Source organism: Engystomops pustulosus, chromosome 5 (assembly GCF_040894005.1).
Source record: "Engystomops pustulosus chromosome 5, aEngPut4.maternal, whole genome shotgun sequence".
Lineage (NCBI taxonomy): Eukaryota > Metazoa > Chordata > Amphibia > Anura > Leptodactylidae > Engystomops > Engystomops pustulosus.
In genome coordinates this window covers 43,226,541-43,246,685 of record NC_092415.1, presented here as the reverse complement: position 1 = coordinate 43,246,685, position 20,145 = coordinate 43,226,541, and the positions used below count along the sequence as shown (strand labels likewise).

Genomic DNA, 20,145 nt, shown 5'->3' with positions numbered 1-20,145 from the left:
ATGGTAACACTGGAAAAAGCATCTCGTCCTGCAAAAAAATTGCCGTCACATGGCCCAAATAACGGAAAAGCGAAAATTTTATAGCCTTCAAAAGGGGGCAACCAGAAAACTAAAATCCTGGCAGCTGCAGGGTGCTCCTTCCCTTCTACGCCTCGCTGTGCCCCCATAACACAAGTAACGGCCACGTGTGGGGGGTCGCTGCACTCAGGAGAAATTGTAGAACAAATTTTATGGTGAGTTTTCTCTTTTTATCTTTTGGAAATGTGTAAATTTTAGGGCTAAATGAACGTATAACCGACAAAATTTGACCATTCTAAATTTCACCGCCATTTTGATTCAATTACTATGAAGATCTCAAGGGGTTAACAATCTTTGTAAATGCTGTTTCTGATAGTTTGAGGGGTGCAGATTTGAAAATGGGTTGGTTATATAGGGGGTTTTGTTGCTAAATATGTAAAATTTGATTTCAAACTGTATTTATCCCCAAAATAGTCAATTCCGAAAATACGGAAAATCGCTATTCGATTTGTAGGCCGCGTGACGTCAAAATAAATTATCCAAACATTTCAAAAATTATGAAAATGTAAAGTAGACAAATGGGAAATGTTATTCTGCAAGTTATTTAGGTGGTAAATCTATCTGCCTGAAAACGCGGTGATTTTGAATTTCGAAAATGGCAAATTTTTCTAAAAATTCATCATTTTTTTCTTTTTTTTGTAAATAAACGCAAAACTTATCAGCCAAAATTTACCACTAAAATGAAGTACAACATGTGGGGAAAAAACAATCTCAGAATCGCTTTGATAAGTAACAGTGTTCAAAAGTTATTACCACAGGAAGAGACACTGGTCAAATTTCAAAAAAAAGTTGCGAGCCTTAACCTGCAAACAGGCTGTGTCCTTACAAAGGGGTTATCCGGCTGTTAAAAGATACTGAGGATTGGGCTGGGGTGGGCTAGTTAAACATAATAAACATGTACTTACCTCCTCCGGCGCCGCCGATGTCCCACGCTGCGGTTCGTTTGATCTATGCCCCTGTTTGTTTACAGGGGCACAGAAGGCGTGCACAGGGAGCTTCCTGTCCGGGATGTGGGCGGCTCCTCCCATCCGTCCCTATCTCTCTGGGAGATGGTGTCGGATGGGAGCTTCCGGTCGGCCGGAAGCTCCCTGTGTGCCCCTGTATAGAAACCGGCACACAGATGAGACGGACTGCGGCACGGTGAACTAGCCCAGCCCTAAGTAATGTTTAACACCCGGCTAACCCCTTTAACTTACCCAAGTGTTTTTGATTTTGTTTTTTGTAGACCTTTAGATAATTTTTTATTAAGTTTTTTATGTGTTGCGAAACAGCAAAAATGTGGCGATTTGGACAATTGAGCAGATTTTTCCTTTACGGGCTTCACCGCAGGGTATAACCGTTTTTAGATTTTTAACCGGTTCGCGACCGCCCGCCGTGTATTCACGGCGGCGGTCGCGTCGCGCTGCATGGAGAGGGCTCACGGGCTGAGCCCTCTCCATAGCCGGTAAGTCTTTGCTGCATATTGCAGCAAAGGCTTACCGGTAACATCCGCGATCGGTGCTAGGCAGCCTCAAACAGATAGCGGCGCATGGGCGCCGCCATCTTACCTGGGATCGCCGCTCCCCATGACGTCATCGGGGGGCGGCGATCCGTCTCCATGGTAGCCTCGGGTCTTCCGAAGACCCGAGGCTATTTCGTTTTAACCCCTTCATTACAATGTGCTGATAGCACATTGTAATGAATGAGGAAGAAAATCCCCATATACTGCCATACTATAGTATGGCAGTATATGATAGGATCGATCAGACAACCTAGGGTTAAAGTACCCTAGGGAGTCTGAAAAATAGTATAAATAAAAATTAAAAAAAGTTAAAAAAAAAAAAATTATAATAAAAAAACCTAAAATTTCAAATCACCCCCCTTTCCCTAGAACTGACATAAATATAAATAAACAGTAAAAATCATAAACACATTAGGTATCGCCGCGTCCGAAAATGCCCGATCTATCAAAATATGATAACGGGTTTTCAATGCGTTTAACCCCGTAACGGAAAATAGCGCCCAAAGTCGAAAATGGCACTTTTTTGCCATTTTGAAAAATCTAAAAAAATCTATAAAAAGTGATCAAAAGGTCATACAGTCCTAAAAATTATATCATTGAAAATATTATCAAATTTCGCAAAAAATGACACCACCCACAGCTCCGTACACCAAAGTATAAAAAAGTTATTAGCGCCAGAAGTTGGCAAAATCAAAAAAATTATTTTTGTACAGGAGGTTTTAATTTTTGTAAATGTATGAAAACATTATAAAACCTATACAAATTTGGTATCCCCTTAATCGTACCGACCCACAGAAAAAAGTAGACATGTCATTTGGGGCGCTCAGTGAAAGACGTAATATCCAAGCCCACAAGAAAATGGCGCAAATGCGTTTTTTCACCATTTTCATTGCATTTGGAATTTTTTTCCCGCTTCCGAGTACATGGCATGGAATATTTAATACCATCATTATGTAGTGCAATTTGTTACGCAGAAAACAAGCCGTCACACAGCTCTTTACGTGTAAAAATAAAAAAGTTATAGATTTTTGAAGGTGGGGAGTGAAAAATGGACATGAAAAAACAGGAAAGGGCCCGGTCCTTAACCGGTTAAAGATTGGGAATTTGGGACGCGGTGATACCTTATATGTTGTGTTACATTTCCACTTCTAAATTATTTATTATTTTATATGTGTTTTTATATTTATTATTTTATATGGGCTTTTGGTACATTTTAATGAATTAAATTTTTAATTTTTTGTGTTTTTTTTTTTTTTACTTTTTATTTTTACATGACTAGCATATGAACTACTAGCTCATGCTTATGCACTGCAATAACCATGTATTGCAGTGCATTAGAAGTGTCAGGCTATGTACTTGCTGGACCGAGCTGGCACATGCGAATGACAGACCTTCATTAGGTGCCCGGCAGTGAAGATGGTACCCCGCAACTGCATCGCGGGGTGCCGGGAGGAGAGGGAGGGAGCTCCCTACCTTTGCAGGTACGTAAACCATGGGATCTAAGAGGTTAAACAGGCTGGATCGGAATGTCATAAGACAACCGGCTCACTGTTCTTCCCTCCACGGGAGACCCATGCAGGCTTAGGTTAGGCCGGCAACTGTTAACCCCCTTAGTGACCGCAGAGAAATCCATATGGGTGGTCACTAAAGGGTTAAAGGCAGCATGGAGTGGATTGAAATTAGGAGCAAGCAGCACATGTTTTGAAAGCATACCTCCCAACATCTGGGTTAGAGAACAAAGGATAAAAGCTGTGCCTCCTTTTCTTAAATTATGCCCATTACCCACCTAATATTGTGGCCTCTATCCTTCTTCATATTGTGGCCCCTGTCTTCCATCACATCATATTGTGGCCTCCTGTCCTCTATACTCACTCATGCCATGGCCTTGCGTCCTTCATCCTCCCTTATTTAGTATGAATGAATATGGAGGGCAGAGGCCACAATATGAGTGAGTATGGAGGACAGGAGGCCAGAACATGAATGACTATCCCTCCTGTCTTCCATAGTCATTCATGTTCTGGCCTCCTGTCTTCCATATTCATTCATACTATGGCTTCACGTCATTTATCCTACCTCATATTGTGGCCTCCTGTCTTCCAAAGTCATTCATATTCTGGCCTCCTGTCCTCTATACTCACTCATATTGTTGCATCTGTTCTCCACACTCACTCATATTGTTGCCTCTGTCCTCCATACTTACTCATATTGTTGCCTCTGTCCTCCATACTCACGCATATTGTAGCCTCAAGTCCTTCATCTTCCGTCATATTGTGGCCTCCCATCCTCAATCCCCTTCATAATGTGGCCCCTGTCCTTCAGCCTCCTCATATTGTGGCCCTGTCACAGGTACCGAGGATCGCCGGTGCACCCGTGTCCTGCAGTGTGGCACGGTGCACCTGCTCCCCCGGTCTGTACTCACCTCTCCTGGTTCCTGATGCGACTCGGTCCCCAAGCAGGCCACACGCTGGCTTTCACGCAAGGCCGCGCGCACCCTAGCTGACTCGTCATGATTTAAAGGGCCAGCGTCCTAATTGACGCTGGCTAATCCGGCTTGCCTTTATAATGCCGAATGTTCATGTCATTCCACTGAAGAGAAACCCTCCTGTGTTCCTACTGTGCATTTCCATATGACTCTGCGTTTCCTGTGCGTTTCCAGACGCCTTCGTGTTTCCTGTGCTCCTGTGGCGTTTCCTGTGCTCCTGTGGCGTTTCCTGTGCTCCTGTGGCGGTCCTGTGCTTCTGTGGCGGTCCTGTGCTCCTGTGGCGGTCCTGTGCTCCTGTGGTGATCCTGTGCTCCTGTGGCGGTCCTGTGCTCCTGTGGCGGTCCTGTACTCCTGTGGCGCTCCTGTACTCCTGTGGCGCTCCTGTACTCCTGTGGTGGTCCAGTATCCTGGTCGCCATCCTGAGGTCTTGCCTACCCGAGGTCCTGCCATCCCGCTTCCCTACTTTGGCTGCCACCGCGTTCCTAGTCGCACCTGTAGAACGACCTGGTGGCACCCCGCTGCAGCAATACCACCACTTTGCGGCAGGCTCTGGCGAAGACCAGGGGCCATTTAGATTAGTACCATCATCTCCCCTGGTGGCCCAGGGAATTCACAGACTCAAGCCCCAAAAGACTCTCCCACACCCCTGTGTGTGACAGTAAGATCCGGCCATGGACTCCACCTAAGGTCATGAATTCTGCTAAAGCCATGGACTGTGCAAATCCACATCAGCTACTGGCGGAATTTCCCCTACAAATTTGATGGCAACCCCGAATTGTGCAGAAACTTTGTTTTCCAGTCACGCTGCACATTAAACTGTTGTCCTCCCATCTCCCCACCAAACGCTCTAAGGTGGCATTTGTCTTCTGTTTGCTCCCTGGAGAGGCCCTGGCCTTGGCTACTCCTCTTTGGGATGGTGGTAATCCGTACATGGCTACCTATACCACGTTCCTGGCAAAAAAACTGGTCCAGGTTCGAGCAACTTCAATTCCGGCTCCCACGCCTGCCCTCCCAGTCTCTGGCCTCCCCGGAGGCGGCTCCAGAGTCTCCGGCCTCCCCGGAGGCGGCTCCAGAGTCTCCGGCCTCCCCGGAGGCGGCTCCAGAGTCTCCGGCCTCCCCAGAGGCGGCTCCAGAGTCTCCGGCCTCCCCAGAGGCGGCTCCAGAGTCTCCGGCCTCCCCAGAGGCGGCTCCAGAGTCTCCGGCCTCCCCAGAGGGCGCTCCAGAGTCTCCGGCCTCCCCAGAGGCCGCTCCAGAGTCTCCGGCCGCTCCAGAGTCTCCGGCCTCCCCAGAGGCCGCTCCAGAGTCTCCGGCCTCCCCAGAGGCCGCTCCAGAGTCTCCGGCCTCCCCAGAGGCCGCTCCAGAGTCTCCGGCCTCCCCAGAGGCCGCTCCAGAATCTCCGGCCTCCCCAGAGGCCGCTCCAGAGTCTCCGGCCTCCCCAGAGGCCGCTCCAGAGTCTCCGGCCTCCCCAGAGGCCAGTTTATTATGTGAGCTGGCCAATAGTCAGCCGTCCATCATCTGCCAGCACATTGTATTTTATACGGATATGGTACGGATACGCTGCAATACATTGCTATACTGTTGCAATACGTCCCGTATTTACAGCCCAGAAGAAACCATATTGTCCTTTACATGAGGCCTAAGTGTGGGTGGCAGGATATTAGGTAATTTACCTGTATTCATGTATTAATAGTTTTGCACCATTTTCTTGATACGTAAAGTGAAGCTTCCTGTCTTTTACCTCATTATCCAGAGATTCCTGTACATAAAATGGCCTCAGATGGAGGGTTATGTGATCTCTAACTGGCGATTGTTCATAGACAGTTAGAGATCACCCTGCTTTTTCCAGCAGTTCGTTGGAGTTCGGCGGAGTGATCCTGGTTTGAGGCTAATTTGTCTTTGTATTTCTCCTAGTTCCATAAGTGTATGTAGTGTTCATAGTGTCATAATTTTAGTTGATAATACACTTCACCTGATCACAAGCCACCAGCATCTGTTGATGCCCATTGGTGGGCAATCTAGCATAGAAAACTGTGCAAAGCCTGTTTTTAATCCGCTTCTACTCAATTTGAGCAAAAATAATTATAGCAAATGGAGTTTTTCACTAACCACACCACTTCCTGAAAAGGGGGGGGGGGGTTGGAGCCAATGGAGGGGGGGTTTACTGAGACTTGAAATTTAAAAGCCAACCTTCATTGTCGCCTCAGCGTATCACATGCCAAACTGGTCTAAAAATCAGGAGCAGTCTTCAGCTTTTCTGATGGACACTATTGTAAATTCAGCGATGACACCAAACATTCATCTCCACACCTTGTCACACGGTCACACCAAAATTGGTGTGCAGGGTGCAAACTTCTCGAAATCAGCTAAAAACTGATTTTAAAAAGCCCCGTCTGCTAGAAAATGAATCCTCCCCAATTTGTTTTGCCTACTAAATATAACTCCAGGTTTCCGTCATTAAAGTTCAGTACTATTGACTGCAGTCCCCTTATTAAGTCCATTTTGCATTGAGTCATGTGGCTAATTTATGTTGGAGCCTGAATCTCATCATATATTGGGTGCCCAGGGTTAGGGCGATGTCTCACGTTAGCGTTGTGATTCCATTTTGTAACGGAATCAAAGCACACTGGGAGCGACATATGCGTTCTATGACATCAGCGCCCGGTGTGTCGCATTTACACAATTCAAGACACCATTGCGCTGATTGCCACTGGCGGCCCCCGGTGCGCTTTGATTCCCTTAAGAAATGGAATCAAAGCGCTAACGTGTGGCATCACACTTAGGCTGCATTCAGGCGACCATATGAGGGACGTATATACGAGCTCAAGCTTGCACTCATACATACGTCCCCCATAGACGGCAATTTCCCCGTAGTACTGCCCATACACCATGCGTTTCTGTGGAGAGGGAAGGGGACACCCCTTCTCCTCTCCATGGCGCGGCATGCCCACCCGGCTACGGCCCAGAGGGCATACATTCGTGTAAATGTAGCTTCACGATTGGCATGGAAAATTCTGATGCTGATAAATACTTGCCATTGACATCTCAAGAGGTCAAGATTGCAAGATGTTTCCCATCACGCAGAATAAAATCTGTGATGCCAAGCTCCAGATGAAGCCTCTGATACAGATCTAGTTGTATCCATATTACCATTCTCAGCTATATATACTATATTTATTGTAGAGTATAAAGACAGGAGGAGGCCTTCGGCACAACCTATTTAATTCATGATGCAACAATCTTTCCTGTGTAATAAATCACATTTATTTATATAAATCCAGTTCACTTTGGGAATGATAGTGTTAAGTCAAGTTTCAACTTTAGTAGATGCTGTTAAACATAGTTCCCTTTAAATCCACTTGTCAACAGCATACCTAGTGGGAAAATGTGTCCTGATACAGGATTTGTTTAACAACTTAGAGACAATAGAAGATTTTTTTTCACATATTTCCTATAATGTTTGGTTCTAGCACAAATAAAAAAGAGAAACTCCCAGTGACTGAGAATCACTTTCAATAAATGAGGACTATTGTCCATAATCTGACAGCCACTTAACATGACAAACTGTTTGCCTATTGTCACATGCATTTAGTGCAAATGTTTTCACTGAAAGTGCATAGCCTTCCAGCCAGGCATGACAATGCAATTCTCTTAAATAGACGAAATTCCTTAAAAGCATAATGTAAATAATGCCAAAAGCTTCTCAAGAAGATCTAACATAGCAGTAAACGCCAAAGGGAAGTGTGTCACGTACAAACGGTATGGCACGTATAAACATGTGAACTCAATACACACACAACACTGAAATTTACACATACTGTAGATAGATTATTATTATTTTACATCTTTTACACAAGAAACGGGTGAAAAGAATATAGTTCACACTTTACAACAAATACACATACATTTTTTTTTACAAGCAGAAATATTTTAAAATTCTCTCTTTATGTACAGTGCATGTAGGGGCGAGATAGCTCTCAAAACTGGAAAGGTAATAAAAGATATCCTGAAAGAATTGTCAAAAACTTCAGAATATGGTAATGAACACATAGCAGTTATAATCTCTCTATACTAGAGGTTGGTTTTAAAATATTGATTTTGCTATTGATATGATAGATGTAATGGTTTACTGAGGCTTCCTGAAACATCACCAATATAGTAATTGTATAAATATAAATTCCTGATGTGTTCTTACAATGGCTAAGGCGTATCCCACTGTATTCCTCAGTGATCTGCTTCTGCCGATGTTCATGGTGTTTTCCCAATATTGTAACTTTCCTTATATAAACAGACACATCGAGAGGGAATGTCCTATAACATATGCTCAGCGGAGGCCAGGGATGGATGCAATACTGCTGTATTCATCCTACATAGGTTATAGCCTCCCCTAACCATATACATCGCCATATACATCAGGAGGGTGCTGGATGAAAAGACGTAGCTTGCTGTCTCTTTCCATCCTGGGCTTCCCACAGTATGCAATATAAACTTGTCAAACGGAGACAAAAGGATGACCATGAACATGCTCTGCACATACGCCAGTAGCTTTGAATGTATCCATAAAACATGATCTGAATGGAACCTTGTTCTTTTTAGATATACATTGGGACATGTGCTATATGTTTAATCAGCAGATTGCAACCGGACGTTCATGTGCAGAGCCATGAAAACACCCTAAAATAAAAAATATTACAATAAAAACTCCAAGAATATAGCAATGATTGTATGGCATTTCTGAATTTGTTGTACAAGCGGTCCCATACTTAAGGACACCCGACTTACAGACAACCCATAGTTACAGACAGACCCATGTGACCTCTGGTGAAGCTCTCTGGATGTTACTATAGTCCCAGACTGTAATGATCAGCTGTAAGGTGTCTGTAATGAAGCTTTATTGATAATCCTTGGTCCCATTACAGCAAAAAATGTTTAAACTCCAATTGTCACTGGGGCCAAAATTTTTTTTGTTTGGATCTACAATTATAAAATATACAGTTTCACCTTACATACAAATTCAACTTAAGAACAAACCTCCGGACCCTATCTTGTACGTAACCCGGGGACTGCCTATATTCTTATTTGTTATTGCTACCTGTTTCTTTTGAAATAATATTGCTGGACTACATAGATCAGTTCTTGCCCCTTTTTAGCATGGGATGACTTTACTCAGGTGAAATAGTTTTGGGAAATAATGTTTTATCTGTAATAAGTTGTAGGAGTTGTTTCTTTCGTATATTTTGTAATGAAATTCAACTAATATGATTAGATTAACTCTCCAATAGATGCATTTTTGTATTAGATTTGACTTCATTCATAAATATTGTCCTTCACTCACTGCTGAGCCTCTACAGTCGTATGACGCATGTAAGTTATGTTCTTCAGTTTCAGTCAGTCTTTGAGGCAGAATATGATTCATGCAGAGATTTCTAAATACAGAAGGTAACAAGCAATTGAAAGCTAAATTTTCAGAATTGCAAAAAGTCCCAGTCTCAGCATTCTGATCTCTGGACGTTCTCCTCTTGGTCTAGGCTCTCTGATCCAGAAGATTGGTGAAGAAACTGACCTGTGGCCCCAATGTAGAGTCGTGATCTCATTGGCCATTTCTGAAACAATAAAAAGGAAAACTTTTAAAACTTTGAAGTTTCTGTGACAAATAATTCTGCTAATGGAAAGATATGAGTACACAATGTGCATTCATGCTAATTCCAATAAAAATGACTAAAATCTGCCTCCCATTCATTTTGAAACGACGCTGAAACTATAATCACCAATTCGTCCAATTGGATGTGGACCTGTAGCAGAAAGAAGTACAAATCTTTTTCTTCCATCTTTTTGATGAGAAACACAAATATGTGACTGCATTAATTGCTCACATATCATGTAAGGCAGTGATGGCGAACCTTTTAGAGACCGAGTGCCCAAACTACAACCAAGACCCGCTTATTTATCGCAAAGTGCCAACACAGAAATGTAATTTGTGATTTATACTCCCTGCTCTGTCACAGTTTTCATTGATACCAGCACCTGAGGACACCAATAAAGCAGAAAGTAGTCCCAGGTAGAGCTGTCACTTTATAATACCTCTGTGCACAGCAAGTCCTGGGCTGTCTGGGACAGCAGGAAGATACCTGGAGTCATCTCTGGTGATGGCCTGAGTGCCCACAGAAAGGGCTCTGAGTGCCACCTCTGGCACCAGTGCCATAGGTTCGCCATCACTGATGTAAGGGATATAAGGGAAAGCTTGGCAACAACACTAATAGGTATCACAATTGCCACAAAATACAACTATCACCTATCAAAACTAAAAACGGGAACAAAACACAAAGTGAAATTAGTTTGCGATAGCCACAGTGGAATGGGTTAGGTTAGGTTAGCAGTGTAGTGACTGAGATTTAGGTCCCTTGCCTACATACAATTTATCTCCTATGATAGCCGGACATCGGACAGAACTCATTGATAGTCTATTATGCATGTCGCAACAGATAGATTAACAGGTTCTGGATTAATTCTACACCAAGTCTGCCTGGTGTAGAACTGTGCTATAATCTGTGCCAGCTGCTCTAGGTGTTTCTGCAACAGGAACCTACCAAAGGCTATAGTTAAGGCGTTGCTTGGCATGGAGGTGGCATAGATGGAAAAATTATTGGAATTCCTGACGGCGCACCAGGAATTGTGATAATTTTTTTCATGGCTTGTACATCAGAAAGCTGGCAAACAAGCTAGGATAAATGCCCCCAATGGGTTTATTGAAAAAAAAACGCACGGCACTCAAGTGCAGTTTTTGATACCTGTGTCTCAAGGAAGTAACTAAAAGCTGTGTAAATAGAATGTGAAAATCTGACAACTGGTAAAAAAATGGGATTACAAAAATGGACGGTGTAATAACAGTAGGCCCAAATTTCTATCAAAATTGTATGAATTAACTTTTTTTGAATTAGTTTTTTTGGAACACTGGCCTAATACAAATATTGCTGCAGATTTCTCCATGCTCCAAAGAAAAAACACTATTAAAATCAGAAATACAGTGGCATGTGTCACCAGCCATAACCAAGAAATATTGATGTGGTATAGGCCTAATGTTAATTTATTTCAACTATAAAGGAAATCTACCACCAGGATGAATGATTGTAAACCAAGCGCACTTACATGCTGGTGTGTGCCCCCTCTGGCAGGATCCTCTCTTCTTTTATCTTCTGATGCCCATGTTTTGTTTTGTTTTTACAAAAAAGGCTGTAAAACTATGCAAATGCCTTATGGGCTAATGAGTATAATTTTTAAAGCCTTTTATTTGTAAAAACAAGGGCATTAGAAGCTAAAAGAAGAGCAGATCATGCCATAGGGGGCACACACCAGTATGTCAGTGTGCTTGGGCTACAATCCTTTATCCTGGTGGTAGATTTCCTTTAATATGTAAATGTGTTTCCAATATGAAAAAAAAATATTACATAAATTAAATGGAATCAAAACTCAGGCACCCTGACTCCAAGAAATAAAAAAACACAATTCTCTACTTTTCTATATATAACTAATGCAAATCACACAGTGACATTTCCATTGCTGCAGCACAAGAATACTTATATGGTGCTCAACTCCCAGGTTTTTACATTCATTCTTACTGAAATTTCTCACTTGGACACTAGAATCTCATTAATATAAAGAACAAAATCTATCTAAAGAAAATACATAACATGTGGCCCAGTTTTTTTATCACTGAAAATGTAATTTCAGGCAAATTTCAGGCAAAGAGATGACAGAAAGCTTTCCAGCATTATCAGACACATTACACAATATTACAGCTGACACCTGCTGCTTATGGCTCATGCCATTACAATGTCATCATTTTCGAGTTGCCAATAATTTTTTTTTTTAGTTATACTTTTCTTGATATACTATGGGGTACGCCACTTTTTTGTGCTTACTTTCTTTTTATGCTCTTCCTTGCATTGTCATAATAGTACAGCACATCTCAGAAAAATCCCCACTTACCCACCTTTATTTCAGCAATATAGAGTAATATTACTACCTTTATTTATTCTGTTATAAGACTACGCCATTTATGTCTTTCTTTCAGGTAGTTGTTTTGTTGCCAACGAAGACTTAGTTACTCTCCAATAACTGTAGCGGATGATCCCCTGTATTGCAGATGTTATAATTATGTATATGGGGAATGGTGTTCTCTGGGTTTATAAAGTGGTGTTGTTATACAGGGCAGTTGCTAGGTTATTTGTTCTACAGGCCAAATCTCAAAGATATCCACCCCTCTTACCCTTCCTGAGGTTATTAAAATATATATAGTGCACCCAAATTTTTAGCATATACAGCCCCCCTCAAATTACAAATATTTGAGACATGCATTTTTGTATGGATTATGGATTACAGTGTATGCAGCACTATCACACAAAGTCATCTGACACATTGCTCAGTCCGAATTAATTCTAGCATACACAGTGTCCCCCCCTTTAATTAAAATGTAATTATAATATTGTGGCTGTCACAAATTATTATAATACCGATTTACATATATACTTCACCAGAACAAAGCTTAGTACATAAATACAGCAGCAATATGGAGTTCAATACATAAGTGCAGTACTAGAACCAAGCTTCATATAAGAAACATAGTACCAGGAACAATTCCCAGTCACACTGCCCCCAGTGTATAGAGAGCCGGAACTCTGCTCCCTGCACAGTATATGGAGAGCCAGCACACTGCAGCCACCCCCCCCCCCCCACAGCATATAGGTAGCCAGCTCACTGAAGCCTCCCCCCCCATCACACACCATATAGGTAGCCAGCACACTGCAGCCCCCCCCCACAGCATATAGGTAGCCAGCACACTGCAGCCACCCCGCCCCCCACCACAGCATATAGGTAGCCAGCTCACTGAAGCCCCCCCCCCCATCACACACCATATAGGTAGCCAGCACACTGCAGCCACCCCTCACCCCCACCACAGCATATAGGTAGCCAGCACACTATATAGGTAGCCAGCACACTGCAGCCGCCCCCACCATAGTATATAGGTGCGCCCGGAGGAAGAAAAGGTCCCGGTCATTTACAGCCTGCTAATTTTTATTTTGTTAGAGTTGCTGAGGAACCTTCTTGTATGTATGAGGAGCTGTTCTTTGGAAGAAAGCAGTCACATCTTTTAACCTCTGGACAACCCCTTTAAATGCATTTTCTTGCATGTTTCCTGACATTTGCCTTCAGGATTCATCTGTGGTTTTGGATTCAGCCTGTCCCTAAGGCTATATACACTTATCTGTGTGGACTCCCTGAAGCAACTTGGGCCTGTAAAATTTAGACTTTAGTAAATAAGTGGTTTGTGAAAAATAGACCATACTAGGACATACTCTACTCTAATGGTTCGATCATACTGGTCATTGGAATTGAGCCATTAAACTATATTGTTTTTTTGCAGCCAGTGGCGTAACTAGAAGCTGATGGGCCCCAATGCAAAGTCTGTACCAGGCCCCCGAACATAATGTATGGAGTATAGTAATAGTCTTCTCATATGGGAAAGTGACACCACAAGGGCCCCCTAAACCTCTTGGACCCGGGTGCGACTGCAACCTCTGCACCCCCTCAAGTTACGCCACAGTTTGCAGCTAAATTTTGAGAAAGCATGTGGCCAATATTCATTTTAAATATGAATAAAACCTTAGTAAGTTGGATGCAATGGCCTGGATGGAGCAGTAGGATTCATTTAATTGATGACAGACTACACGGTCCCATACCTTGACAGGATGTAAGTATCCATCTCCGCTGTGCAGAGTTCCTAAAAGGTCTGGACTGACACTGCCAGAGTTACTGGGAGTTGTGGACTGATGGCTGTGGCTGTTTTCATCTTCTTCCTGGAGACTACGGGTAAGATGTGCAATGTATGTTGTGGCAAGTATGAGAACATCCAGTTTTGAGAGTTTTGTATCTGGGGGCACAGAAGGTAATGTCCTCTGTAACTCTAGGAAAGCATGCCGCAGAGTTTGCACTCGGTTCCTCTCACGGGCAGCGTTGGCAGCAGCTGGACGACCACCCATGTTACTTCCTCCAGCCTTTGCTCCTTCTAATTTTCCTTTCCCCAAGGAAAGATGCAAATCTTTCTCGGAGCCTCCTGGAGATTCTTCTCTGCTGTGCCCAAGACTGGTCACTAGAGGGCGCTGGACTTTCTCCACCATAGTCACACTGAATTCTGTAGGGATCAAAAATACAAAAAAGTTATTTTTCAGTTTATACGAAGAGAGTTACATAGTATAAATCCATCCACACATCTGCTGAAATTAGAACACTCTTTTATGATATATGCAAGCTGGAGTGGAATGGACCATTATGAGAACCCTGAAACTTTGTTGCATCAGGTCAAATACATTGCTTTACATAAGTAATGGCCAAATGTAGTCTGTAATGTAACAGTCCGAGCTTTAATGCTACAAATTTTTCACATATGGATATTTTATATTTAAAGGACATCTACTACCAGGATGAAGGATTGTAAACAAAGCACACTGACATACTGGTGTGTGCCCCCCTCTGGCAGGATTTGCTCTTCTATAAGCTTCTTATACCCTGGTTTTTACAAAAAAAAGGTTTTTAAAATTATGCAAATAAGCCTGAGGGGCTCTGGGTCTTCATAGAACCTGCTTGAGGGGGCACACACCAGTATGTCGGTGTACTTGGTTTACAATCCTTGATCCTGGTGGTAAATGTACATGTTATTATTAAATATTGGAGAAAACTGCACTTACAAACGTTTTTAACCCATTTAGAAAATCATGTTTTCCAAACATAAAACAAACCAAAAGCCCACACAGCTAGGTGATACATAAAAGTAGCAAAAGAAGAATTCTAGTCTCCTGGATCTTTCAACATCAGATCAGCACCAGTTGTTTTACCAAGAAGATAAAACTGTGTATTATTATCATTTTCAGATTACAAGAGAAAAAGACGGATTTAACAAGACACTAATGGGAAAACTCAGGGCTCTTCTGACAACGTGCTGAAATATTAGTACACCTTGTATAAACTGTTTATTCTAATCTAATATTATACAAAAATGAACCCTTAGACATTTCTACTTGTTAATGATCAAGTACATAAACAAGAATATTGCAAGAAATAATGAGGCTGATGTATTATGCATCAATTCCCATTGACATCAATGTAAATTTTATGTCATTCGTTATGTTTAGTTAGGCAGGTATGGGTTATGCATGCGTATTTTGGATGGAATGACGGTGGCTGCAGTAATTTTTCTCAATTTGAAAAAAAAAGCTTCAATACCTATGATAAACTTATGTTTACTTTACTTTATTTTAACGGAGGTTGAATGTTAGGGTCAATTTAGTCTTATAAAAATTTTGGTTAGCAGTCCAGCAGCTTCAAGTTGCCCATCTGCAAAGGCAATGAAGATAGCTGAAAGTACTTTGTGTCTAGTGTACGTTTTCTTCTAACTTTTATTTATTTTATTATATTTTATTTATTTTTTCTGGTCATAAATATCACTGGTAGGTTGATTAGATTGTGAGCGCCATTGGGGACAGGGACCGATTTGGCAAGCTCTGTGCAGCGCTGCGTAATCTGTGTGCGCTGTATAAATAAAGGAATTGACTTTCATACATGAAAGTAAGGTGCACAGGAACTCAAACAAAATGGAATCAGTGGGGGAGATTTATCATTAGGAAGGATTTTGTGCAGTTGTCTATGTGTTAGACTGACAGTTTTCCAACAGTCCGATTTATAGTGCGGTGTATTTGCAGTGTTATATACCAGCTGTGTGCGCTCTATGCGAATCGACTGCACCAATCGCATGTATGATTAACATCTGCTCAATTTCTGCCTTTTTGCAATATTTTTGCACAGGAAATTCTCAGATACCTGAAACATAAAATTGAGCAAAAACTTCAAAATTGAGCAATGGACCCACATACACCCCCTCCTATGTGGTGTAGTTTTGCGATTAAATTTGCATTCTTTTGAAAACTCTCAGTTGATAAATGTGGTGTTGCACACACTGTGCTGTATTTTCTCTGCCATTGTGTGACTTTAGAGTTGCGTTTTTTCTTGTTAAAAAAACTGCAAAAATTATATTTGTGCAAAAATTATCGACAATTATACGCTAAGAAGCTTCATAGGACTAATGATAAATCTCCCCCAGTATTTATTATTACAAAAGGTAAGATGGCAGATGTGAATTTAGAAAAATTGATTTATTTTGTGTTCCGCACAGGACTGTGATATAGGTTCTGGACGTGTAGCTGTTTGGTGCTCCATAAGTTGTTATTCTTTCCTCAAATACCGAGTCACATACTCTGAGACAGAAAAAGTACAGTTTCTATATATGTAAGACTTTCCTTTCTCTATAAAGTAAAACATTCATGAGCTATCACAATGCTGACAATTTCAATTGACTGATTCGACATCAAATACCTGTCAACCTGAATCGAAAGCTAAAAAAAAAACAGCAGGAAAAAATTTCTTGTACAATATATACAATGATAATATAAAACAAAAATAGCACCAAAACATCATGAGGATAGATTCACACTGATTTCTTTTAGGAACAAAAAATGGGCAGAAGTCACCTTAGGGTTATGTCACATGTGGCGCTTTGAACGTGTTTTCGCCTGTTTTTAAGCAGTCTGTCGAAAAACACACGCCTTTTTGACAAGTTTGAATTAAGATACTTGGTCAAACCTGTCAAAAACGGATGCATTTTCAAAAAACGGACTGCTTAAATATGGCCAAAAACGCATTCAAAACGCCACGTGTGGCATCACCCTTAATGTCATTAGAAAATAATTAGAATACAGTTTCTAGCGTTTTGGTTTTCAAACGGAACATGTTTCTCTGGTAGGACCTGCATTTTTTTCATAGATTATGAAAAAATAACCCTCATGTTACAAATGGTATAAAAAAAACCCTGAAAGTTACCAAAAATTATTTGAAAGAACTAAAAAGAGCTGTAATTAGTACAAATGCCCTAAATACGAGAAACAAATGGTACCTCATTGTATAGCAGTGAGAAATGAGAATTACTCCCCTGGTTTAATAATACTCCAGATGTCATTATATATATATAATGACTGTATGTATATGTGTGTGTGTGTGTGTGTGTGTGTGTGTGTGTAAAATTTTGACTTTCTAGTGCTTTCTTCGTCTATCTAACAATCTATAGTACATACATAATTAGTAGATTGGGTCATAAGGAGATAGACAGACAGATAATTAGTAGACTGGGAGAGGTATATGCCTTGAGTCACAGCATTTAATAAAGTCACAAGTTATGCTACCAGACAGACACGGCTAGTGGTTTTTCATATATTATATAATATTTTATTAGATTATTATCCTTATGCTCCCTCCTCACATGTAGTAGTGATAGGAGCTTTTGAGGTCTTGCAGCCTTTTACTTTCTGTATTAAGTGGTGCGTCTCATGTTAGGTGATGGCGCAGTTGTATTACAGCTGTATTATACATACACCGAGGAAAGCGCGGGAAGAGAGTGCAGCACCTCACACCTCACCTCACAGCGGCTGTAGTCATGTATACCACACTAATTCCCTTTGCTGTCACCTCATACTGTTTATTACATGCACCGTGTAGCCAATATATACCACACTCATAACACTGCAGTGCATCGTATGCTATGTATTGGCCGAATCACATTGTGGTTAGTTCAGCTATACCTATGTTATAACATGTCTTCTAGTAAGTTGGAGGATATAGCAGGAGAAAAGAGATAATTAAAATATAATTAGTAATCTGCTGCTGTCAAAGTTACATTATTCCATCTCACATTATGACCATTTCTAGTATGGTAATGAAATATTACTGTAAAGTGTAATAGTAGAACCATATATATGTACATATATATATGTATATATTTATAGTTGTATTTTCAGGATTAGTTAAGAGTTTTTATGTATCATAATAAGACTGAAACAAAAAAATGAATAAAACTGACTAAGGGTAATGGGTTAATTCCATAGAGGTGAATGGGATACTTTCTTTATAGTTATAGATACCAGAAAGCATAAAAAAAACAAAACCATGTATAGTACTGTACTGTCAAATTATTTTCCTCTACACAGATTGAAGCTATTCCTACAGATCATTATATGAGATGGGAATATTTTCCTATATTACATTCAGAGGTGAAGATATATAAATACTGTATGTATACATTGTGAGTTTTCACATCTTATCACATGATGGAATTTTACACATATGACACATAACATATAACATAAATTATGTGTAGGTATTGCATAACATAAGTAACATAACATAAATAACACTTGGCATAAACACACATCACACAAGTAACACATAACATAAACAACACTTAAGTAATATATAAGATAAATAATACATAAGTACTGAAATAAGTAACACACAACATAAATAACACGTAAGTAAGATATAATATAATTATTCCATAAGTACACATAAGTAGCAAAATAAGTAACACATGACATAAAGTACATAAGTATCATATAATGATAAAAATTACATAAGTAACAAATACATAACATATAGCATATGTAATACACAACATAAATAACATATAACATAAATAACACATAACATAATTCACACATAACACAAGTAACGCATACCATATAAGTCAGTGATTACATGTGAAAGAACAAAAAAAAATGTAATAGAAAAGTTATTTCAAAAAGTTATAATAATTATCACTATGTATATTAGGTACCTGGATCCAGATAGGAACCCTCCAGTAGTGTTAGGTGTGCAGGACTAGAGGTGAGGATGAGTGTGATGATCTTGTCCTGGTTAGGATGAGCAGGGTCTGGCTGTCACAGCAGATCTGTCATCACTGAGCTCAGCAGCTGTCTGCAGGGATGGTGTCTGCCACTTCCACTCTCATCTGCACCAAACCCCCTGTAGAAAGGGAGGTGGTCCTGAGCTCATGTAAAAATGTTCACATTGCTGCCTGCCCATTATTCACACCACACCCACATATCAAATGACCTTAACTAGTCATCTACAAACCCAGGATCGTACGTGGGTCACTGCAGAGCCCTTGACACTTTTAGGTAGCTATAGACATAAATATTTGTCCACCATTAGATATCAGAACACTTTGTTTTACACTTTGCAGCCAGTACATCTTCTGACTATTAGAAGTAATACTTTAGTTCAAATGCGGAAAAATGTAGATTAATGTTGTCAAAAATAAGAAAAGTTGTGGAATGGAAAGTTATATAACTTCTTCAAGATTTCTGTGACAGCTATTAGGCTCAGTTCATCCCTGTGTTCCACAGATTCTATTTCACCTTCCGTAGTCAAATAGCGGAACAAAATAGAGCAGTGGGCAGGGTCTTCTCTGCGCTATTCATAATGGAAACCTAAACGGAGGGCAACCTTCCTTACATAGAAGTCAATGGGGAACGGAGGACTATCCTTTCACCTTCTATTTTTGGGTTTTGTTACACTATGGGGTTCATTTATTGTTGGCTTTGCGCGTGTTTGTGTTTTAGTTTTATTATATATCAGCGCCACAATTTAACTCTTTTTTGCACTAGTTTCCAAACACTTTTTTTGCTCAATTTTTGGCGCATAATTACACCATCAAAAAGACAGTCTATCAACTTCTAAACCTCTTGATGAATGTGGTTTCTAATTTCTGATGCTCATTAGTTGATCTCATGGTGACCCAAATACATTAGGTTGTGTGCCACAATATAAAATCAAAGTGCAAAGCAAAACCCAAAACACCATAAAAAAAAACCTTAGACTCGTGTTTCATTGTTAGGATTAGAACACATTTAGCTACTATGCTTCTAGTAAACATATATGGCAGAAAAGGAGCTCGATAGGGATATTAATAAGATATTAACAGAATGGGAAATTAACAGGATGCAGATGTTTTCTTCAGTTTTTAGTGGCTGATTTGCAACAGTCTGTTTTTCACAGATCCTTATGAACTATGAGTGATCCATTGTAAATTGTCCATTAAAAAAACAGCCTTAATCCATTCACAGAAAAACAGAGGGCCCTCCATTTTACATAGTTGTGTGCATCACTGCAGGAATCTAAAGTCTTATTTGCATGAATTTGACCGATT

At 40.7% G+C, this 20,145-nt stretch overlaps 1 protein-coding gene across 1 annotated transcript; it reads right to left on the bottom strand.

Annotated features, from left to right (window-relative positions):
• Positions 1–7,339: 7,339 nt before the first annotated feature.
• TCF24 (transcription factor 24) lies at positions 7,340–18,903 on the bottom strand. Its single transcript, XM_072154659.1, has 3 exons — positions 18,772–18,903; positions 13,796–14,247; positions 7,340–9,661 (listed from the first exon to the last, which is right to left on the bottom strand). Exons 2-3 carry the CDS (start codon positions 14,231–14,233, stop codon positions 9,548–9,550), a joined length of 552 nt encoding a protein of 183 aa, XP_072010760.1. The 5' UTR covers positions 14,234–14,247; positions 18,772–18,903; the 3' UTR covers positions 7,340–9,547.
• Between the last annotated feature and the right edge of the window lie 1,242 nt (positions 18,904–20,145).